This window comes from Mastigoproctus giganteus, chromosome 10 (genome assembly GCF_048544385.1).
Source record: "Mastigoproctus giganteus isolate SK-2022 chromosome 10, ASM4854438v1, whole genome shotgun sequence".
Lineage (NCBI taxonomy): Eukaryota > Metazoa > Arthropoda > Arachnida > Uropygi > Thelyphonidae > Mastigoproctus > Mastigoproctus giganteus.
This window is the reverse complement of record NC_143584.1, coordinates 17,588,400-17,613,526: the sequence shown is the minus strand read 5'-3', so window position 1 is coordinate 17,613,526 and position 25,127 is coordinate 17,588,400. Positions and strand designations below refer to the sequence as shown.

Sequence of the window (25,127 nt, the reverse complement as noted above, 5' to 3'; positions counted from 1 at the left end):
ACCAACAACAGCCCAGTTGAAAAACGCCGCCTCATCGCTCACCTGCAGCAAGTCTGGCAAAAACGCTGTACTGCCTCCTGTAAGGGAGCCGTCACAAGAAAATTCCTACCAGACATCCAGAAAACCTTCCCGAACTCGTCACCCTGGTTCTCCCCGGGACTATTCACCACTTACCGCCTGACAGGGCACGGTGCTGTCAGGGGTAAACTAATCACCTTTGGTTTAAAAGACAACCCACTCTGCTCCTGCTGCCTCCTGGAGTCCTGGGAACATCCCATGTGTTCCTGTCCACTCTTCGAGGATCTACGCGGCCTGCTCATTTCGAGGATACACTTTAACCCTAAGGAACAGGAACACCACCTCCTGGAATCAATGGAAACTTATAACGCCTTTTCCATATTTTGCCCAGGACCTCTTTTCGAGAAGCAGGACTCTACCTCCGCCTCCGCCATAAAAAGAAAACCACCTGAACCCAAAAGTAGACCACACGCCACATCAACAGTATAAACAGCTATCCTCGTAGCAGTCCAGAAATCCAACTCCAACTAACTAGCGACGCGCTACCAACAACCCTCTGACTGCTTACCCCTCCAGGATGAAAGAACTGGATCAAAGATGCAACAACACCCTTAATAAGTAGACAGATGAAGGATGGCAACTTCACAGTAAAGATCACTGGAATCAATCAAAACCTGTTGATACCCTGCACATGAATTACAAGACTAAACCAAAAAGCATGCACGATAAAGCATGCATGACTAATTACTCTCGGACGGGAATATCATCCCATGAATGACAAATGCAAGGATTGGACACTTAGAAACCACGGTCGGGACATTGTCCCAGATACGACTATCAACTAAACTGACTAAATGAAATCACAATGCATTTATGCCTTATTGGAGATCTGAGCCGGCTCCCTTTCCTGGCCTACTCTCTTCCCCTAACCTCCAGTGAGCGGGGAAGGTGACGGTCCTCTTGACTCTCTCCCCTCCTTCCCTTCTGTTGGGGCATGGGCATGTCCCACTGATCTGTGGTCGCCTACCCTATTGACTCCATATTTCTGACTTTCCCCCTGTTTTCTGTCTTCCCCCTACTCTGCCTAAACACCAGCAAACGCCCCACACAATGTCAAAATTTTAAAAAAAATTGTCAAAATTCCAACTGCATATGAAAATCCCTCTCGGCCTAACCTTTCAGCGAGTACTTCCCAATACTATTAAATTATTATTATTATTATTATTTTTTTTTTGTTTTATGTCCTTGCCTATGAAATCTCAGGAAATTAGGTGGCAGGACCTGCCAGAGTGAAAACTTAAAATTACTTGGTACCTGGTCTGCCCTCCACGAGGCATAGTCTGGACAACGTTGGGCTCCAGCAGGGGTCTATCGGCTAAATGGCCAGAGGAACAACGATACATAACACTACACTTACAAAATCCATGCACTTTTAATCTCTAGCCTTTACAGTGAACTGTTACACCTACAATGAAAGCAACGCGGAGATGGGGAACCCCTGGTGCCGTTACACATAAGGAGATAGACAAATTGAAAATAATGGTTGCAGGATAGATGTACGAAAATTTGCTTTAAGCTAGAGAAGAATTGATTGTTGGAAAACTTCCATCTGGCGTTGTGGAAGTGAGTAGTTTAAATAAATTTAAGGATTAGGCCAATTATTAGAGGGGGACAGGTGAACAGAGTAATTTTTTTTTTTTTTTTTTTTTTTGCTGTTGATACTATATACGTTTGCTTCCTTGCATCGTTAACACTGCAACACAAAAGACGATTATGCAATCCCAGTGGCGTATCCACGTATCATCGTAATGGGACCATGGCGACCAGGCTTTTAAGTTTTTTTTTTTAGAACGCCTCTTGCGTTCTTTTTCTTTAATTTCAAATTTTTTGTTAAGGGGGCATATTCCCCCTCTGCTCCCCTGAATACGCCCCTATGCGGTCCTCATTACCTGGTAGCTTAGCATTATATACGAAGCGTCGTAGTATACATTAAAAGTCATTGGGAGGAGGAACAACAACAGATTAAATTAAATAAAATACAGTACTGTACACTGTACTGTAAATAAATAAATGATAAATTGCAAAATGCTTGAATTAAATATATAGATGGCGCTAGGCTACAGATTGCAAGTTTCTTTTACGTTACCGTGTTTACCCTTGAATTAGTGGAAATGTAGTTGTGGTTATTCTGCTGTTTTCGTATTAATCTTATTTTTTTGGGGCGATAACATTATTTGAATTTAATAGTGGAAATTGGAGTAAATGTAAAAACGTAAGTTATTACTCTGTTGTCTTTGCAAAGGCCGCTTTATCTCACCTCATCTTCCAGTGCTATGTAATCTAATTTCTTGATCCGGATAATATTCAGATGAGCGATTATCTTGGGAAGTTTGTTCAGTTTTAATTTTCAGTTTACTCAGTTCAGATTTCATTTCTCTGATTTTATACTAAATGGAATAAAGAGATAAACTTATACATAAACGTTTCATGGAATCAGATTGGTAATCCTGTGTATCAGAAAGAATTAAAAAAGTAGTTTTTTTATATTTAATTTCTTCCTTCGCTTATCGCAGCAATAATTTTGCCACTGCTGCAATCATTCACCCAGTTTATTATTAGGGAAACAAAGAGAAAAATCAGATTTGTTACAGGTAGATCTTACAATTCAAATCACAAAGGAGCCTAGGCTGTCAGAGACAGATTACGAGAAATCTTAGGCAAAGGATGCAAAGAAAAACAGCAAAGATTTCTTTACTTATGTAAACACCAGAAAGTAGGGGATGAATCCGATTGGTCCACTTGATTTTGATGGTTTGACTGGTGATGATCCTGCTCAGATAGCTGACAAACTCAACAAGTATTTTTGCATCTACATTCACACATGAGGAGTTAATCAGGGAGGGGAATGTCAGAAGTTTATTAAACTCTGGCAGGGAGCTGAATGATTTTGTAATAACTGAGAGAAAATTAGATGAGAAATTGAAGTGAAGCATAAGAAATGCACCTGGGCTGAATGGGATCTACCCAGTTATATTAAAGGAGGCAGCAAAGGAAGTAAGAAAACCCTTAGCCATAATTATGAATTATGGCTTCCTTGGACCCAGGGGAGGTACCCATTGACTGGAGATGTGCAAATGTGTCCCAAATTTACAAAGGGGATCAAAGGATGACATGAGTAATTTCAGACCTATTAGCTTAACTTCTATTCCAAGGAAAATAATGGTGGCACTGGTTAAAGAAGCACTGCAGGATCATCTTGACAAGAATTCAGTTATAGCTCAGACACAGCATGGTTTTGTTAAGGAGAAGTTTTGTCTGACTAGTTTGATTGTTTACTATATGATGTGGTCACTGGATACAAAAAATTATTTTGATATCATAATCTTGGATTTTAGGAAAGCTTTTGACACTGTTGCACATGGAAAACTACTGTACAAATTGGAGCAGTATGGCATTAAGGGCAAATTGCTGCTATGGATAAAGATGGTTGAGTGGGAGATGACAGAGAGTGGCAATCAATGAACACTGCTCTTCATGGATTGATGTTATTAGTGGAGTCCTCAGGGTGCAGTGTTGGGCCCATTGTTGTTTTCTGTATTTATCAATGATATTGATGAAGGTATATCAGGCTTAATGTCCAAGTTTGCAGACAATACGAAGGTTGGCAGGGTTGTTAATGACAGTAGTGACAGTACGCTACTGCAACAGGATCTAGAAAAGTTGAGCAGATGGGCTGAGAGGTGGCAACTGTGGTTTGAAATTGACAAATATAAAGTACTGCATATGTATATAGGTAGGAGTAACCCCAGAGTAGCTTACCAACTGTGTGGCACTAGACTAAGGTTAGTGGAGAATGAAAAAGACCTGGGGGTAATTGTGCAGTTCGATATGGAGTTTTTTGAGTAGCGCAGACAGGCTGCAAGAGTAGCTCATGGTGTCTCATCAATGATATACAGGAATTTTTCTACCAGGGATAAGGTTATTTTGTTATTTGGTTTTTTAGGAGCATTAGCAACTAAGGCCATATTGCTCCGGTGCGGTGGTCATTCCCTGACCTTTCCGCATGTTCCGTATTTGGTGGTGACGGGCTCGAACCCCGGTCTAATCAAGAAGGGTGTGCTACGCACTGCTGCTCCTTCCCACCTGGCTACGGAGGCGCCTACCAGGGATAAGGAGGTGATTATCCCCTTGTATATGGCAATGGTTGGGCAACACCTTGAGTACTGCATACAGGTCTGGAGGCTTCATTAGCATTAGCTAAGGCACATGATGCAAGAAAGCAAGCTTATATAGCATCAGCCAAAAAAAAAAAAAAAAAAAAAAAATCCACTCGCTCTAAATGTTTGTCTAGTTCTGCCTTGAATCTATTTAATGACAGATGGAAGTTTGTTCCAGCAATCAACCACTCGCTGGCTAAAGGCAAACTTCCACACATCTATCCTACAACTGTCTTTCCTCAATTTGAATTTATGCCCTCTCAGATGATTATTCTGAGCAAGAGGAAGAATCCCATCAGCATTGAGCATGCTCAAACCATTCAAGGTTTTATACACCTCAATCAGATCATATCATAGGTGCCTAATCTCCAGACACTGTAATTTGTAAAACTTAAGCCTTTCTTCATAAGAGCAATCTTTTGTTCCATTCACTAATCTTGTTGCCCTTCTCTGTACTCGTTCCAGCAGCTCTACATTCTTCTTGAAATGAGGCCTTCAGACCTGTATACAGTACTCAAGGTTCGGCCTGACCATTGCCTTATACAAGGGGATAATCCCCTCTTTATCCTTGCTAGAAAAATCATTGACAAGACACCATGAGCTAATCTTGCATACCATCTGCACTGCTCAGAAAACTTCATATCTGCCTGCACAATTACCCCCAGGTCCTTTTCACTTGCTGGTCTTGGCGCATTATAGCCTCCGCAGCTAATGCGCCAATAAAAACAAAACAAAACAAACAAAACCTTTTCACTTTTGATATGTTACTTAAAACAAAACAAACAAAACCTTTTCACAGTTGATATGTTACTTTGGGTTACTGCTTCCCATATACAGTACTTTACAATTGTCAATGTTAAACTTCATTTCCCACCTCTCAGCCCATCTGCTTAACTTTCTAGATCCTGTTGTGATCTAGCCCTTCCAAGAGCTTCATTTTAGGAAGGATGTAGAGCTGCTGGAACGAGTACGGAGAAAGGCAACTAGATTGGTGAATGGAACAGAGGGTTGCTCTTACGAAGAATAGCTAAAGTTCTATAAATTGCAGTGTCTGGAGACTGCACACCTGCGAGGTGATCTGATTGAGGTATATAAGGTCTTGAATGGTGTAGAAAAAATATAATATTAACTTTAGAGGATATAAACTTTTAACAGTTATAATAAAATAAAAATGTGATTTATAATGTAATTAACAACTAACCATTCCATATTAATATATCTACCAATTATTCTATATTGATATTAATTAATAGCACGAACAAAAGACAAAATGTTGCTTATCCATCTTCACAAATTAGCTATTGGTTTGCAGCTGTAAACCAGTTCTTTTGAAAATTGTACATTGGTTGGAATGCTGAGTTTGAAAAAAATCATCAAAAATATGTTATAGGAAGATGAAGGAATGTAGTGGTTTAGAAAAACAGTGGTTAGGTCCAGGCTGGTTTCAAAATACTTTTTATCTAGAAGGCATTCAGGATCAACCTGCATTACATTAAAAGCACTCAGTAAACAGAAGGAAAGTGAGTATGAAGAGTTTTGGTTTTTGTTTCCAACAGCTGGAGATAGGGGATCTGACATCTAGTAATTGATCATAATTCTGTGCTGTTGACATGGCCTTTAAATAATCTACAATGCTTTGCTTAAATTAACGTAATTAGGGCCATTAAATAACAGAGTTCTTTAGAGTCAGGTATTTTAACTATTCAATCATAAGCAGTTTTTACTGAACCCTCTCAAATCCTGTCTTAAAGCAAACCAAGTTCAGAAACCAATACTCCAATGCCCCAAATTTTTGAAACTGAGATTTAGCAACTTGCATTTGCAAATCTTAAAGGGTGGGGAACAGAATTTGTAGTTTTGCTACTGACCTGAGCTGTGCAAGGTATCAGTGATGAGGCTGTAAAACCTTCTGGAATTAATATCAATTTTATCATTCTCTGCACTTGCGTATTATTTTCTGTAGCTTTACTTTTTTTTAAATTGCATATTTTTTCTTTCCAAGAGCTAATTGAAAGTGGATATATTATATAACAAACAAAATAACCTTTTTTATTATTGAAACTATACATTTTATAAACATAAGATTTTTTTAATGTTTTTTTGGTTATTGTGTATTACAGGTTGCATGCGACTATGTTTCAGTTTCGCAGGATTTGTTTTGATAGAACAGTTTTAAATTACAGTCGTACCATGCAAGTAAAGATTTATGAAAAATGGAAACTGTTATGCCGACACTGTACTACTGCAGTGCCCTTGAGAAGTAGAAAACCAAGATCAGAAAGAAATAGGGTATTTCTTGTATTTTTATTAAAGTTTGTTTGATATAATCCTTTGAATAACTGAGCTCCATACGAAATTAGAGCTAAATGACGTCTAATTTTATATGGAGCTAAAACTCTGTAGATATAAATTATATATATATAGCATTTACATATAAGTAATGCTAACAGTAGTACACCCAGGACTTTTCTTTGGTGAGGCTGAGGATCAGAGTACCTATTTTGATCTAGAGAAAATTACTAAGTGTTTTGTGTTTTTTTTGTTTATTTGTTTTTAGTGAGTCTCTTTGGGGGTAGCTGAAACCCGACTGCCCCCAACTCGTTCACCTCCAAGTGCCAAAGGCATTCCTATATTTTTATTTGTGGTATAGACTAATTCACGGTGATTTGCTTAACAATATGAGATGCTTGATAGAAATATTTTTAGCTATATACAGGAATGATGCTGTAACATTGCTTCTAGTTACACTCTTTTGATTAAATTGATTTGGAGATCATCTATATTATTTATAAGTTAATGACAAAAGTGTGCTTGAATCAATTATTATAAACTAGCAAAACCTCCAGCTTAACAGGTTTTAATTATGTTCAGTTTATAATAATTATACAGCTTTTCTGGATTATTCATTCAGAAAAACATTCAGTTTACAATTAAAATCACACTACACTTATGCCTTATAGCCGTAGTTGCCTTGGCAGTGGGGAAAATGATACAGGCTTACAATTCTGGGGTATTGGTCAAGCCAAAAAGTTATAAATGTTAAACGCTTAAGCATATTAAAAAACATATTTCAGTTAAAAGGATTTATTATTTTTTATTATTTAAAAGGATTTATTTTTGTTTGCATAACAAAAAAAAAAAAAAAAACCACTACTCATAAGGGTTTTATTTTTTAAATTTTTATTTACCAGATTAACCACACATCCGATAACAATACCTTCTTGGATCTGTGGTTAATCTGGCAATAAAACTTAATGAAAATATTATCTTTTTTTTTTTTTTTCTCTTGAAAACCCCAAACATGAGAGGTATTAGAACCTAAAGTACTTAGTACTGTGCTTGGGTTGGAGGTTGAGAAGACAAAAGAAGATATTTGTTGACGTTAGACTTGAACTTCTGTAGACTGTAATTTTCAGGAAATACGTACGAAGGAAGGCTGTTCCAGGAAATGGAATTTGAATGAATAAAAGAGGAAGATGAAAAGTTGGTTCTGTGAGTTTGAAGTTGGACAGTAAATAGCTGTTGGCTGGTGGCAGCATGTGTTCGGACTGTTTTGAAAGAGAGAGCAGGAATTATAGAAGCCAATAGCTGTTTGGAAAAAAAGTAACGCCGAGAGCGAAAGAGAAAACCAAGTTTTTTAGATGCAGAGGAAGCAATATTTGTAATGTGCATGTGCCAAGAGAGATTAGAAGTCAGGGTAATTCCCAAAAGAGATACATCATCTTGCCTAGAAATCAGAGTGTCATCAAAGATAAGAATAGGAGCAGAAGAATCCTTTTTGTGATATATATAAGACAAGAAAGAGTTTTAGAAGGATTGAAATCAACTAAGTTGTCTTTGCCCCACTGGAGAATTACCTGGGGATCGGCGTTTAAGGAATTGGTAGCAGATATTTGAGAGGTTGAAGCTGATTCAGCAGGGCAAGGTTTCGCAAAATGGAAAGTGGAATGGAATGTGCTATCATTGGCAAAACTATGGATAGGATTTCCAGTCAATGGCAGAAGGTCATTAATATATAAGAGGAAAAGAGTGGGGGAAAGAACTGAATCTTGGGGAACACTAGCATTAGTGGAGAAGTTAGAACACAGAGAGCCATCAACAATCACCCTCAGTGAGCGTTCAGAGAGAAAACTGGATAACCAATTACAAAAAACAGTTGGCAAACCATAAGATGAAAGCTTGTTTAGAAGACCTTTATGCCAAACACAATCGAAAGCTTTGAGATGTCAAGAGCAACTACTTGTGTTTCACCGAACCTTTCCATTGAATTTATCCATAAATGGGTAACATAAGCAGAATATTACCAGATCGACACTGGCGATCATTGATCAGATGGAAGGTTTTAAGGAAGTTTAAGAGTTGGCGGTTAATTGAATTCTCCATTACTTTAGAAGGAGTAGAAGTAATTGCAATTGGATGATCTATTGACACTCTCGGCATAAGCCATCAAAAACCAGTATCAAATAGAAAAAAAATTGTAGCCACTTCACATTGTGGGGAAAAAAGTGCACCCTATTTATAACCAGTTGGTTCTGAAAAAATATACCACGATATAAACTGTCAAAATCATATCAGGTTGAATATTTTGTATCTTTCCTATATTGCATGTTATTTATAATGGGTTTTTTATTGAAACTTGTTGTTATAATATATTTGTACTTAATTTATACAACAGAATTTCAAAAAATTTTTATACTGGCAGTCATGATATTAATTGTTAAAAATGTATAAAATAAAAGCTTTGTGTTGACCTTACATTGTGTGCAAAATAAAAAAAAAAAAAAGTCTTTGCTACTTAAAATAATTGTTCTTGAAATCTTTGTTTCATAACAACATTTGTAGGAAAATTATCTATTGGCAGCTGCATCATAAATTTATAAAAATAGTTCCAAATTGAAATTAGAAATCTTTGGGCCACCTTCATTTCAGGCAAGGGAAATAATGGGTATTACCTGTAGGAAATTGTGTTTTGAAAAATATATTATTATATATTCTTTCATCAATGTTGTTTATTTGATCTAGTTACAACACTTATAAGAAAATTATCTATTGGTAAGTGAGTTTTATACTGACAAAGTGGTCAAATAGAAAACTTCACAACCAATGGAAAAAGTGCACCCCATTCATAACAAAGTACTCTTTGCCAGCTATATTAGTGTGGAATTTTTTTTTTTATGTGCATTTCATATGATGACAAAATATGTCATAGGAGAAATGTCTTGGTAGGTGTACACTTCTGAAAAAACTGGTGTCTAATTGAAATGAAATAAATGTGATTAAAAAAAAGAAAAAAACAATTAAATAACTACTATGTTTATGAATACAGTATCTTAACATCTCAAACTAGATAGTATTACTGAAAGAATCAATAAGAAATTTTGATAAATATCAGCAAAATTTTCATAAATGTTCAGTTTTTAAAATTATGGCACCTTCAGTCATCCACAACTAAAAATAAGAAAACTGCAAGTATACATGGTTGTCATGTGACAACTTCATTTCCAATATACAGAATGATAAAAGACAAAATCACAACTAAGCAGTGTGAATACTATGGATCACTTATTATACCTCTATCAGTTATTGCTATGCTGTACATTTGTTAAATGAGCTTTCTCTCCTTGTTAGCAAGAGCTTAACTTTTTAATGGCTGGGATCTTCTGATAGATTTTATAAACAGGAAACGTCTTAAAAGATTTAATAACTTTTAAATGGATTGTGAATAAAAAAATTAAAAATATTTTCCATAAATATAATACAGTACACTTTTTCCATACAAAAAAATTATATTGGAGAACACTCAAGTGACGAAAATTTTTACAAATTTCCTAACTCTGTACACATTACTGAAATAAACTAGTATGACAAAGTTTCTGAATTTGCCTCTGGAATGCTAAAATTACTTAACCAAACCATTCTTAAAAAACTGAATTTTAAAATACATTTCTAGAAATTTCTGACAATCACAAATGGCATCACATTACATATGGAACATAAACAAAAATGATTAATGTGTCTCTAATTTTGTCACATAAAATATACACTGGTGTTCAAAGAAAGTGCATCACCTAGGAATTTCACATTTCTAACCCTTTTGCGGCATGGTATGTTACATTAATGACTAGCAAATAGAAATATAAACAAAAGATATTTATTAATAGTTAAGGCAGAGCTAAGTAATATTTCAAATATTAAAAATATATCAAAATGAGCACTTGCAACCTTTATACGACAGTTTTGGTAAACACGACAATTATGGCTGAAATGTTATCAGAAGCCCTCAATTTGTTTCAATTTATCATTTTAAATGGAAAACAAAATGAAATGTTTGCCAGGTGCATACTAATATTTAGCTGAACTGCCTCTGGCCCTGATAACGGCGACACGCCGTTGAGGCATTGACAAGATCAATTTCTGAAGATAATCAACTGATAGTTTGTGGTTCCAAACACGAATTATGGCTTCCTAAAGTTCACAAATGGCTTTGGTTTCTTTCTGGCAACTGTAGATTCCACATGATGCCAACACTTCTCTATAGGGTTCAGGTCCGAGCTGTTTCCTGGCCAGCTAACAGTTGTAATGGACCGTTCTTCCAACCATTTTTTCCCCTGTAACAAATGGAAACACATTACTGTCGAATCTCTAATGCAGAAATGAAGCTAAAGTAACTACAGAAATGCCTACTTCACACTTTTTTCCCGATGACAAGGAGCAGAGTCGTCCTGAAAGATGCAGTTACTTAGCAGGTTGAAATGGTTTCTAATGGTTGGCAGCAATTTGCTTTCCAACATAGCCAGGTATCCATTGGCATTTACGGAACCCTTTATAAACTGCAGGTGACCTACTCTGCGATACGAAATGCACTCCCATATCATTTGGCTGGTAGGGAGTTTCACTGTAGACACCATACAGTCTGGATGGTTATTCTTCACCACGTCTACAGTGAATCGTTTGTCTCTCATCAGAGCCATGCAGGTTGAATTTCTTCTGAATCAAGAAAATAACTGACTTCCACTGTTCAGGGATTCATTTGACATGCTCTTTACACCAAATTAATCGGGCCTTTTCCATTTTTTGTGTGAGGAGGGGCTTCTTCTTAGGACGATGGGCTACAAGTCCATTTTTGAAGAGGCGTCTTCTGACTGTTACTGCACTTGCTATCACCCCTGTATGTTCTTTCCATTCTCTTTTCAGCTCAGATGAAGAAGCTTTGCAGTTTTTAAGGCATAAGCGCTTCAAAATGGGGTCCTGTTTTGGTGTATACACTCCAAAGTTTGCATCCAGTTCCTTTTTTCCTATCAGCAGAACCAGTATTCTTGAGTTTGGAAAGAAATCTACTCATTGTTGACTGATTTTAACACACTCCAGAAGTATTATGACAGAAAGAACATCCTTCCTCACGTAAAGCGACAATAGCACTCTTTCTTCGTGGCATCAACTGCACGTAACTTGCCATCCTGACACAAGCAAGGAATGACTGCAACTCTTGCAGGGCGTGCTTATAAAGCTGAAAGTAACAGCTGATGTAATATTATGTCATCACCTACATGTGTCAATCTTATCTGATGCAATCTGTAAGAAATATTGCCAAATACTTATGTTATTTGGATGACAACCACAATTTTAAGGGGTGATGCACTTTCTTTGAACACCATTGTATATAATTATATTTATAGTTAATAATCAACGTAATGTCCTTTGCAGACTTAAAAATCCTTTGTTTGATATTTTGCTAACCATTTTTTCTCCATTTAAGGTTAATAGTTTTGTTGACTGGTGTCAAGTAAAGGTGACTGGTGGAAAAGGTGGCGATGGAATTATTTCTTTCATGCAGTTGTTTTGCAATCCTTTAGCAGGACCTGATGGAGGTGATGGTGGAAATGGTGGCCATGTCATATTTCAAGGTAACTGTAACTGTGTGATGTTCCTTCTTTCTCTGCCAACTGGGATAGTTCAGTGTTATGCTATTTATAATGCATATAGAAAAGCCTGGGTTTGATTTTTGTTGTCAAACCAGGTAAAGTACAGCCCCCATACACGTAAAGGATGTTTAATCTAGATATAGCCAGAGTAATACAGAAAAACAAAAAAAGTACTCACTTTTTTTGTTTAAAAAAAAAAAAGTAATCCAGAAAGGCTACTTATCGATACTGTAACCTTTTTCAGACCCTTTTCATTATTGAGATTGGGGGCATTAAAAAAAAAAAGGTCTTAAAATCAGAGCTGCAAACCACCTAAAATTTTGGACCGGTTTAGTTCAAAAATTTCTGAAGGTTGTTCAGTTTGCAGTCTTGTTCTAAAGGCGATTTTGACTAGTGGTTTGGTTCGTTTCGGTTCGGTCAAGTATATCGTCTGAAATAATTTGTATAGTTTCTTAGTTCATTAATGATAGTAATAATATCACATTATAATAGAGTATTACTATAAAATCTTAATTTAAATAAACGTAAATTATATTAATAATATATTTGACAAGTAATAAAAATCACATGTTAATCATTTTCAATCTGATTGAAAAAGGAGCAGAAATTACCAAGATGTTAATCTGAATATTAATCACTTCTCGTATTCAGTACTCATAAATGTATACAAGAGAACGTTTAATTTGGAAAGAAAATAATTATTCAAACAAAATTTTTAATATAATTTAATAATGCTAAGTAAGGCACATATTTTCAGATAATATCAAAAAATCACAAAAAATAATAGTAGTAGTAGTGGTGGCATGTCCTTGAGGTTGTCACAGACATTCTCTCAGATAAGCCAGACAAGCTGTACTTGCTACCTGGGAGTCTAAAACGCTGATGGAACTGATATTCGGGTGACGCTCAGGTCAAGTGTACCCAATTTTGGCAAAGTCTGGACGGTCTGTGACAGCCAAATCCTCTGCTTGCACCTTCACGATGGTGGGACTGTTAGTAATCCTGGGTATAACCTCCATGCACAAGTACATGGTGGGTGACCACCCAGGTGTGAACCAACGTAAGCAGGGGTCAAGGTGTGGCGCTCACACCACACGGCGGAATGCCGCCCCCTCTATGTTACAAGGCAGTACTAGGTAGTAGATGACTCTCATCAACCAGTGCAGTACCAACACTTTGCTTATTGGAAGCTTGAAGTGGTGGAACCCATGTTTAGTCTCTAGAACTAAGTTCCGGTCAACCCTTCCCTATCTCTTCCATCATGCAGTATGATTGATGACTTTTGAGGTTATGAGGAAATCTTGGCGAGATCCAATATTCCTTACATTTCGAGGGTACAGCTCTAAAACGGTGTTCGCAGGCTGGCCCCTAGTTAGTACACTGGACCGAACCTATTGGTAACTCTCTAGGAGGCTTCCGGATCAGCTAGTGTATAATCTTGCTACCTCTACTTTGCCAGATAGTGACTGGAGGGAGTCCGAGTAGTGTGTATGCGGGGAGCATTGTCGAGGCCACGTTATGTCATGGATCTGGGTATATTCTTACCACGTGTATGCCATATCCAAAAATTTCATTACTTCATACAGCATGTCCTACCCACTTTTGCTTACTATTGAATACACCATGAATTGTCAAACTAATAGAGCAAACTTATCTGCGAAAAGATCTAAACCTCCCAAGTACTTCTTAATTCATTTCACAAATATACGTGGTCTCAATTCTAATCAAAATGTCCATTTCCACTTGCAGTGTGCCAAACCACATGTACTTTTTCTGACAGAATCTCAGTTATCGTCTGATTCAACTACTGCTCATCTCAGCTGCCCAAATTATTCGCTGTATGATTCCTTTCGCCTCAAAGGTGGTACTTGTGCATATGTCCATTCTGATGTTACCTGTCAGAAACTTGGCAATTTGGAATCTCCTCTCTTTGATCTTCTCTGGCTTAAAATCTCTCTACCTCATTGTCTCAAATTCATCTGTTGTCTCTACCATTCTCCCAACTGCGCTAATCAGTTGGAACTCTTTGCAACTTGACTTTCTCCAGTCTGACTTTCTTAACGGTGAGGTAATTTTCCATGGTGATTTTAATCTTCACCACTCCAGCTGGCTTCCGTTTTCTAGTCACACCGACCCAGCTGGTCGAGATGCTGAGGCTTTTGCAGTTATTAATGACCTTGCACAGATTGTTCATTTATCTACAAGAATACCGGACAATCCTAATCATACCAATACGCTTGATCTTTTTCTCACAAACAACCCTTCTAAGTATATGGTCAAAGTGAGAGGTGCTTTAGGCACTTCAGATCACAACTTGGTGATTGTCTCTTCTTCAATGGAACCTTTATCTCATGGCTATTCCCAACCTCGTGTTGTTTGGCATTACAAGAATGCAAAATGGGATGACCTGCGAGACTTCTTTTCTTTGGTCAGATTACTGTTTCAAAACTTCTGATGTCAACGTTGCTCAGATGGGGTCTCATTTGAGACCCAACGGCTAAAAGACCAGATGAACAATGGTACAAAACATTACACACCACAATATCCATACACTTTAAAACCTCTGGCCTCTACAGTGTTCTGTATCACACCACAATGTATACTACGCGGAGATGGGGGAAACCCCTGGTGCCGTTAGACCCTAAACGCACTATACACTATTCTTGCAGGAATGGAATCCTTTATACCACACTCCACTTTAAAATCTTGTCCTTTATCTAAACCTTGGTTTTCCAACAAATGTGCTAAGGCTGTTCAAGAGAAGAATGTTGCATATCGTAATTGGTTTGTTTCTAATTCTCTGTTTCATTTTCTGCGTGCACCAAAGTTCGTAACAATTGTAAAGCAGTTATTAATCAGTCCAAACTAGAGTTTGAACAGGCTAAGAGTAGAAAACTTGCTTCTTGCCCTAATGGTAGCCGAGCATTCTGGTCTCTTGCCAAAGCTATTGGCCGCAACTTTTGCCCATCTTTGCTCCCACCTCTGTCCAAACCAGATGGTTCTGTTGTCACTTCAGCCAAAGATAAAGCTGACCTGCTAGCATCCCATTTTTCTTCCCACTCATGTATTAATGATCTATCACCTCCCACCATTCCCAACACGCTCCGTTCAATGCCTCCTGTGGTCTTCCGTCAAAAGGATGTCAGGATTTTGATGAACCTTGATGCTAAGAAAGCTCCAGGTCCCGATGGTATTTCTCCAACAATACCAAAAAAAAAAAAAAAAACACAATATGAGATACAATTAAATCAATGCCATTCATTGCAATTTCCTATTACGAACAAAGAATGGTGTATTTCACTAAATGTTCAATACAAAACCTCGTTGGACTGTATCTGATACTTTGGTACTTTCATCAATAGCCAGTAAAAAATACTAAAATTTCTGTAAGCCATTTTCTATGTTGCCAGAAAATTGTTAATCTGCTTATTGTACAGTTCTTGAGCAGTTTTCTTACCGACAGTGTAACTTGCATGAACATTAGTGTTTGCATCTGTAGATCTTTTGACAGAGTGTGTTCTAGTTATTTAGCATCATCTTTAGTTTTTTTTTTCCCTAAGTTAAACCTGATAATTTTTATAATGAAAACATTAGAATCTGGATTACACTACTTTCATTTGGTGTTATCTAGACTATATATTTTTTCATAACAGAAACTGATTCTAAACAAAGTAAACACAAGGGCATTTTCAATTGTATAAGAAAATAATCATTGATCCGCTTATTTTGATAAACTCAGCATTCATTATCCATTTTATTTCTTTCTGTTTTATTCCTTTTTGATAATGATATTTTAGGACTATAATTTAATAATAAGTCCATGTAGAAAGAAAATAGAAGTCATTAAAGCACAGAGAAAGCTAGTGTTCTCAGTAAGACACTAGAAAGCTAGTGTCTTACTGCCTGAAGAAGACCAAAGCTAGCCAACTGTTGTGTATTCCTACACCAGGGTTATGTGGCTGATGAAGACAATATTACAGCAGTAAATGGAATAGGATTATGTTATTTGCTTAAAACTGGCTAGCTAGAAAACTTGGTGAGGAGACATATCTGAATCTTGGAGTATGGAGGAAAAGGAAATGCTGAGATAAAAAAAATTGACCAGCCTGGATGGGAGAAATCTGGCATCTGATTCACAACAGCTACAACTGCTAGTTTTGTTACTTAGGAGAGCCATAGTTGTTGATTGCTCATAACTGCGAACTTGGCTGTTGGAATTGGGATAGTTGTTTTGTGAATGAATTGCTGGAAGTGATAAATAATTCTGTCATTTGTTTTCTGTGGACAGCGAGTAGTCTGAATATTAGCTTTCTCCATTTGCCTTGCTGACATCTTTTTTCCTTCTATGATATTTTTGTGTGAACTCATTAATATGTAAGTAAATAGTGTATTATTGTATCTTCCTAGCTTAGAAAAAGATATCAGCACCAGATATCAAGTTGTCCAATATATTAAATTAAAATCTCAGACATGGGAAAAAAATGCTTTTCATTGATAACCATTATAATGGGCCACATTTTGCTGAACAAATATGTTATTTTTAGTTGGGAAAGCCATTACTATATTTGGTTGTTGTTGTTTGGTTTTTAGGAGCATTAGCAACTAAGGCCATATTGCTCCGGGGATATGCAGTGGTCATTCTCTGACCTTTCCGCATCCTCCGTATTTGGTGGTCACGGGCTCGAACCCCGGTCTAATCAAGAAGCGTGTGCTACGCACTGCCACTCCTACGCTACATACGTAGTTCAAGTTTATGGGTTAATTATGGTGTATTTACACCAATACTACGTAGAATATATTCCTTGTGTATTCACATTACATTCAGTTTAATGTGAATACAGGCAGTTCTCGCTTTACGAGTTTACTTTAAGAGTTCCTGGGTTTACGAGTTTTCCCCCATCAAGTATCAACAAAATCGAAAACATGAACATTAATTGTAAAAAGTTAATGTTAAACATTCATAAATACCGCATTCCAAACCATGTGTATAGCTATACAATACAGTGTACTCTGCTTTACGATATTAATCAGTTCCAGAGACAACATCGCATTGTTAAAATATTGTAATGTGACCCCAACAACACATTGTTTTTTGGTAATTCGTTTTAAGGTCTTGGAAGTTGAAATTTTCGCTGTATAACTAAGCTATTTATCTCTCTAAAATGCCATTTTGTGACTTTAAGGCCATATAAAGGTCATGAGTGTGGTTTGTAAATTGTATTAGTTACTATTTCAAATCATTAAAATGCACTACACTTTCATTGTTATCATATGTTCCGTTATAAGAAACAATTTTAAACACCTTTGTGATATTTTTCTAAAGCACATTTCTGGAGGTTGTGACCATGAAACTAAAAACAATTTGCACTTTCTGGTTTATTGGGCTTTTCTGTTACTGCAAGCAATTATAAACGGGTAGTAAACTCGATCTTCTTGCATTTGCGAAAATACCAATAGCTGGAATTGTGTGGTTTTTACATTGGTGAGACATGTTTCCCCTTCATTGAAATCTTCAATTGTATAAAAACAAATAAATTTTCAGAATCTTCCCTTCATTCCTTTTTTTTTAAGCTTCGTAAACTTGTTACTCCGTGCAAATCGTGTTGGTTGCAATTTGTGTGTGCCATTAAAAAATGCTTATGCAGGCAATCATGATTATAATTAAAAGAGATTATCTTGAAAACAAACGCCTCTTGAAACATTTCTGAAGACGACTCCTTGTGCAACAAACCAACGAGTGACGAGCCAATAATGAGTGTGCATTTAGTCAATGATGATAAAGAATAAACATTTTTTAACATTTGTAAGTCACAAATAATTTCTTTATTATTATAATTTGCTTGATTTTACAGGCTATGTTTTCATTTCTTTCGATAAATCAATCATTGTTTAAACATAAACTAATTAGCTAACTAATTTCATTGTTGAGAACATAACCACTAATTTTAACCTTATGTCTATAGGAAATAAATTCCCACTTTACAAGTGTGTACTAGGAAAGAATTAACTCGTAAAGTCGAGAACTACCTGTATACAATGAATTTTGCATAATAAAAACATGCATCCTTCACTATGGTGTAACGGTCTTTTGAACTAATATTTGGAGAAAAAAACATTTTCACTTATTTATTTTAGAATGTTGAATGCTGTGCAAGCAGCTACATTTTATTTAAGGACAGCAACTATTGAGGAGTTAAAAACATTCTCATTCAAGTGAAAACTGTTGTTGGTTTTCATTAGGATTTACATAATTTCTCTCATTCTTGTTGTTTGACTTTCTGGTGCATATCTGTTTTTGCTTCTTCCGTTATACCTGTAATTTGCTGATTTCTCCTCCCACAAATCAAGAGATACTAGTTGAGAACTGAAAAAAATTTATCCATCCATTATCCATCCACCCACCCACCCACCCATTGGGGAACATATGGGTGGACTCAGGGGAGGTACCCATAGACTGGAAATGTGCAAATGTGACCCCAATTCACAAAGGAGGATCAAAGGCTGACACAAGTAACTATAGACCTGTGAGCTTAACTTCTGTTCCAGGAAAATTAATGGAGGCACTGGTTAAAGAAGCACTGCAGGATCATTTAGACAAGACTTCAGTTATAGCTCAGACACAGCATGGTTTTGTTAAGGGGAAGTCTTGCCTGACCAACTTGATTGGATACTATGATGCAGTCACAAAAGAACTGGATGCAGGGAATAACTTTGATATTATATACTTGGATCTTAGAAAGGCTTTTGATACTGTTGCACATGGAAGACTGCTACACAAATTGGAGCAGTGTGACATTGGAGGCAAATTGCTGCTATGGATAAAGGGGTGGTTGAGTGGGAGAAGACAGACTGGTAATCAATGGACACTGCTCATCGTGGACTAATGTTATTAGTGGAGTCCCTCAGGGCTCGGTGTTGGGTCCATTATTGTTTTCTGTATTTATAAATGATATTGATGATGGTATATCAAGCTTAATGTCCAAGTTTGCAGATGATACAAAGGTTGGCAGGGTTGTCAAGGACACTACTGACACTACACTGCTGCAACAGGATCTGGAAAGGTTGAGCAGATGGGCTGAGAGGTGGCAAATGAAGTTTAACATTGACAAATGTAAAGTACTACACATGGGAAACAGCAACCCCAGGGCAACGTATCAACTCTGTGGTACTACACTGACAGTGGTAGAGAATGAAAGGGACTTGGGGGTGATTGTGCAGGCAGATATGAAGTTCTCTGAGCAGTGCAGACGGGCTGCAAGAGTAGCTCATGGAGTATTGTCAATGATATACAGGAATTTTTCCAGCAGGGATAAGGAGGTGATTATTCCATTGTATAAGGCAATGGTCAGGCCACACCTAGAGTACTGTATACAGGTCTGGAGGCCTCATTTCAAGAAGGATGTAGAGCTGCTGGAACGAGTACAGAGAAGGGCAACAAGATTAGTGAATGGAACAAAGGGGTGCTCTTACGAGGAAAGGCTTAAGTTTTGCAAATTACAGTGTCTGGAGACTAGGCACCAGCGAGGTGATCTGATAGAGGTGTATAAAGCCTTGAATGGTTTAAGCATGCTCAATGCTGATGGGATTCTTCCTCTAGCTCAGAAAAATCACCTGAGAGGGCATAAATTCAAATTGAGGAAAGACAGATGTAGGATAGACGTGCGGAAATTTGCCTTTAGCCAGCGGGTAGTTGGTTGGTGGAACAGACTGCCATCCCTTGTGGTGGAGGTTGATAGCCTAAATAAGTTTAAGGCTCAGCTGGACAGGTATTTTGAACGAACAAAGGGGTGAAGTGGAAGTGGGTTTTTTTTTTTTTTTTTTCGGCTGATGCTGCATAAGCTTGCTTTCTTGCATCAAATGCCTCTACTAATGCTAATGCTAATATACTTTTTAACATCCAGTATACTCAAGACATTTATGAAAAAAAAGTAGATGGTATAACTTTTAGTATCTCTTAGACTGACAACTCCATGTGCTACATGAAAAGTAGCACATGGAGTTGAAAACAGATAATATTGTGCCATCATTTGGAGATTGCTGATGGGAAAGATTCCATAGGAGGTTATGTTCCCACTACCAGATTCGATAAAATAACAGAAAAACAAAACCAGCATTTTTTGGAAGCTATATAAATCATGGAAGGTTAAAATTTCATTTCAAAATAAGAAGGGGGAGTGAAACAGGCTTAATGGCAATTTTCTTTTTGCAGGTCAGTGGGCCACATTAGAAAGAGTCCATGAGCCATAATTTGTTTATCTCTGATTTAAACAGATTCTAAAAATTAAATATTTAATTTTTCTATGAGAAAATTTTACAGATAGCACAATTTTTGTTTACAGCCAGTACAAATGTGAAGTCCTTAGAAAATGTTAAGTCTCTTTATTTTGGAAATCCAGGAGTGAAGGGACGCAGTAAACATATGCATGGAGCAAATGCAGAACATATAATAATAGAGGTAGGCTTTTGAAATTAATTTTATCCTGTAAAGCTTTGAGATCTACAGCTGGATATGTTAGTAATAATGCGTAAATTAGTGTGGAATACATTTGCAATAATACTATTAAGCAGCATGATGGCATTCCTCTTTTAATATGTAGCTCATTATATTTTCTTTGCTTGAATTTTTGTAGTGTTGTATGTGTATCCCGACTAAGTTCGTCCTCTTAATTTGAAGAAGTGATAGTTTTGGTTGACAGTGTATATTTGGTGCTTCTTGTCACATCTATAAGTTTTTAAAACATACTGTATTTTCTAGGCCGTAACATGCACTTTTTTCCCTTGTAAAAATTTGTCTAAATCCCTGTTTTTCTGCAGAACCTGCAGAAAAACAGGGATTTAGACAACTTTTAACTAATGTGTTCATGTTAACATATGTTCCTAATGTGCTCCTAACACATTAGGAACATATCTTATGTTCCTAATGTGTTAACTCTGCAGCCCACATGCCATGTGCAGCTCTTGTTAGTGGCATACCTACTGATGTGAATAAAATAAATGTAAAAATCAGAAATGAATTTATGGCAAAAATTATAAGCCAGTTTTCGGTGTAATGGAAATCCATGGTTCATTCTTACTGAACAGCATTCATTTAATGCAAATAAGGCATTAGTAAGCTCCTCATGACATTGATTTTGTAAGGACAAATATTTATTTGTTAACCTATTTATAAACATAAAACTGTTTCAATATTTTTATTTCAGACACTTAGCCTAAAGTAATTCCTTTGTGTAATTAGCAAAATCATATGATGGAGCAGATCAGTAGTGGTGGCTTATTGATTCTGGTAGCTAATGGATGATGCATGGCACACTGCAGGAGAATGTTGGCTTAGCTACTCTTGGTTATTGCACAGGATGGGGACACCACAATGGAACTCCTTTGTTCTAGGAACATTTTTCTGGACTCCCCCCCCCAATCTGCTTCTTCCCACTGAGATCTCTATGTGCAACAATAAGCATTGTGATCAGTGTCTGATTTACTGCTATTAGCAGTCATATGGTTGACCCTGTCTGTGACCTTTGAGAATCAGTAATCTTTCCTTTCATCATACAAAGATGTTCAGAAAATGCAGTGGGACCACCAAAAATAGTCAAATGCTCTAGTCAGGTGACCTGCTGATCAAGACCATTTAACTTAAACATTAAGAATACATTTTAAAGTTTACATTGTTAAGTGGGATTTCAATTAAAGTTTCTTCATATGCTACACTAAACTCCTGCAAGGGAGTTATAAGCAAGTGTGCCTGCTGAATTGCTCAAAAGAGGAGATAGGCCAGGAGTTACAAGATCAAAAAGCAACACAAAGAAAACAAATAACGATCCAAAAAGATGGTAGTCTAATTCAAATGTGCAACATCAATTTGACTTTTAGTTCAATGAATTTGCTGACCTCAGTTAAAGTGGGATACTTAAACTATTGAATTTTGCTATACATACCCAACTCCATACAATGCTACAAATATCAGAGGTTTGGACATTCCCAAACAGTATGCCAGGGTGATGCTAATTGTGCAAACTGCTGAACTAAGAATCATGCACAAACTGAACATACTGCCACCTTACCACAATGTTCTAATTGCAAGGGTGAGCATCCTGCTTTCTTTAAAGTATGCAATCTCTGGAAACTAGGGAAAAAAAAAAAAATCAGAAATATAAGGTAGAAGTAAAATAATCTACCGAGGGACAAAAATACAAGTAAAATTAACTAGAATGTATATAAATATGCATCTATCACTTGGAATTTCCAGACTGTAACAACTTAGACAGAGGTGTTAGTATCACTTACTGGATATATCAATTACAGAATGGGCATGATCTGTGCGTTCAAGCCATATTGTACTTCAAAGCTGTGTCTAGCAAATAAAAAACAGAACTCGCTTGCTCAGAGATAGTACTTGATCTCTATGTAGAATATTTGGAGACTGCATGCTCTGCTGTTTAAAATATAAAGCAGAAGGTAATGGTTTAGATATCCTATATTTCTTAGTAAAATAATAAGAGGAGTATACCTCAATATGGTGCGTAGAACCCTTCCGTATGATACCCTCCAGAAATTAAAACGGAAAAAACGAAAAAATCGGCAAACTTACCGGTACATTAGAGTAAAAAATAAATAATTAAATAATCAATTTAACACAATACAAATCAATTTAAAACAATTAAAAATCAAATTAACTCAATTAAAAGAATCAAACGAAAATATTCAAAACGATTTTCCTTCCTGAAGCTGACAATGCTTTTCGACCGTATGTCGTGATCACAGGAATGAAAATTACCGAATCGGGTTAAACCTGTTACTTAAATAGAGATTATTTGTCTTCGCGCATGCGCGTAAAGGTCCACGAATCGGAGATCAAATATGGCCGCCGAACATTAACAGAATTCTCGTGTAATTTAATTTCAACGGTTTCTGCAATTAATAGTCGCGTATAATTACGTTGAACGTTAAGTATTTTGGCTTCGTTAAATAAAAAAGTATGTTTTTCGTTAATGGCATGAAAGGCTAATTCTGACGCTGCTGAACGAGAAGCACGAACTGAGGCTTCATGTTGATTTACACGAATATTAAGAGAAAATCGGGTCGAACCCTGATAAGACGAGTCGCAATCACCGCAAGAAATGTTGTATACCAGATCATTAATTTGTGTTGCGAACGCTGAAAGAACCGAGCGATTGTTCAATATAGTGTGTAACTTCCGTATTGGCTTAGATACAATTTTAAATTCGGTATCTTTAAAGAATCTGTTAAGCTGTTTTTGCCACTGTTCAACATATGGGACAGAAATAAAGTATTTTTTGATGTTACTATTGTTGATTGGTGTAGTATTTTGTATCTTATCCTTAGCTTGTACCCTAATTCGGTTTATTGTGGTAATGGAATAACCCCTGTTTAAGAATCTGCTAGTTAATATTTGTATTTCTGAGTCCAAAGCAGATTCCGTCGTTGAATATTTATAGGCATTAAGAAATTGATTAAAGATAATCGATCTTTTGTAGGTGAACGGGTGATAGCTATTATAATGTAGAAGCATACCGGTGTTTGTAGGTTTTCGATAGATGCTAAATTGTATTCTATTCGAGTCCCGGGTAAGCGTGAAATTTAGAAAGTTTAATGACTTAGTATCCGTATCCTCCCTTTCCAATGTAAATTTGAGTCTAGAATGAATATTATTAAACGAATGTAAAATGTCTTGGATAGTATTACTATCGGTAATAACTAGAACATCATCTAAATACCTCCCATAGTATGTGATACGGGTTCGAAAAGGTGTCAAATGTATCTGCTCAATCGTTGAGAGATAGATCTCTGACATTAAGCCACTCAGGTTCAAACCCATTGGTAATCCAAAAATTTGTTTGTATACCTTGTCTCGAAAGGTGATGTAGTTGGCCTCAACTAACAGTTTAATTAAGTGAAAAATTTCCTTAATAGGTAGCTTCGTATAATTAATCGGTGTCGAGTTTTTATTTAACATATCCCAAATAATATCTAATGTGTATTCAACGTTTACATTCGTATATAATGAGGTAACATCTAGTGAGAATAAATTGTCATTGTCGTTGAGTCTACAGTCTTTCAGCGTATTAAATAATGTATCGTAGTTCTTAATCCCAAATTGTATTACCTGTCTAAAGGGTTTTATAATGTTATACACATGTGTGGCTAAGGATGAAAATGCCGAGTTCCTGTAGGAAACAATAGGTCGAATAGGAAACCCAGTCTTGTGTAATTTTACCTGACCAAAAAGTGCAGGAATATTGTATGTTCTGGACTTCAATTCCTTTAACTGAACCATGGTAATGTAGTCGTTTTTTCGATACGTGGTTAACGTTTTATTGTATCGATTGACCAAATTGGTAAACAGTGCCGGGTCTACTTCACGATATGTGGAGGTATCTGACACAACAGAATCTAACTTATTAATATAATCAAGTTTATCTAGTATTACCACTGTATCTCCTTTATCTGCCCTCTGTATAATAATGTCCTTATTTCCCCGAAGCTCTCGTAAAGCTGAACTGTCATGTGTATTCAATTTAGGAAGTCGCGTTTCTTTTATGTTATTCACTACTTGGTTAACTTGTTGAATAAATATATATTTTTGTGGAACATTACGAAGTCCAAATTCGATATCAATTACGCATTGTTTTTTAGGCAGTTTTCGAGGTGGTAAATTATAATTTAGTCCTTTGGATAAAAGCGAAATCTGGTCCCGTGATAGTGTACACGAGGAAAGGTTTGTAACCTGTTGATATGTCGGTTCGTTGGATAATTGGTGAGGGGGTGTTCGTGAACTAGCTGACATATTCTGTGGTAACACGTTGTGTGTCTGTGGGGGGGATGTCACCCAACTCGTATGAACTTGGTCGCAATCCCGCGACAATGTGTTAGAATTCGCATGAATGTGTCTTGACCTATCCGATAATGTTTGCAACTTATTAACGTGTCTGTTTTTTATTTCTGAGGCCTA

At 36.6% G+C, this 25,127-nt stretch overlaps 1 protein-coding gene across 1 annotated transcript in view; it reads left to right on the top strand.

Moving 5' to 3' along the window:
• The first annotated feature begins 2,190 nt into the window (after positions 1-2,190).
• LOC150078812 (mitochondrial ribosome-associated GTPase 2) overlaps positions 2,191-25,127 on the top strand; it is a 53,915-nt gene continuing 30,978 nt past the window's right edge. Inside the window, exons 1-4 of the mRNA XM_090382377.1 lie at positions 2,191-2,290; positions 6,356-6,524; positions 11,992-12,139; positions 20,497-20,612. Coding sequence (XP_090238503.1) covers positions 6,369-6,524; positions 11,992-12,139; positions 20,497-20,612 — 420 coding nt within the window. The 5' untranslated portion in view covers positions 2,191-2,290; positions 6,356-6,368. The remainder of the gene's footprint in view (positions 2,291-6,355; positions 6,525-11,991; positions 12,140-20,496; positions 20,613-25,127) is intronic.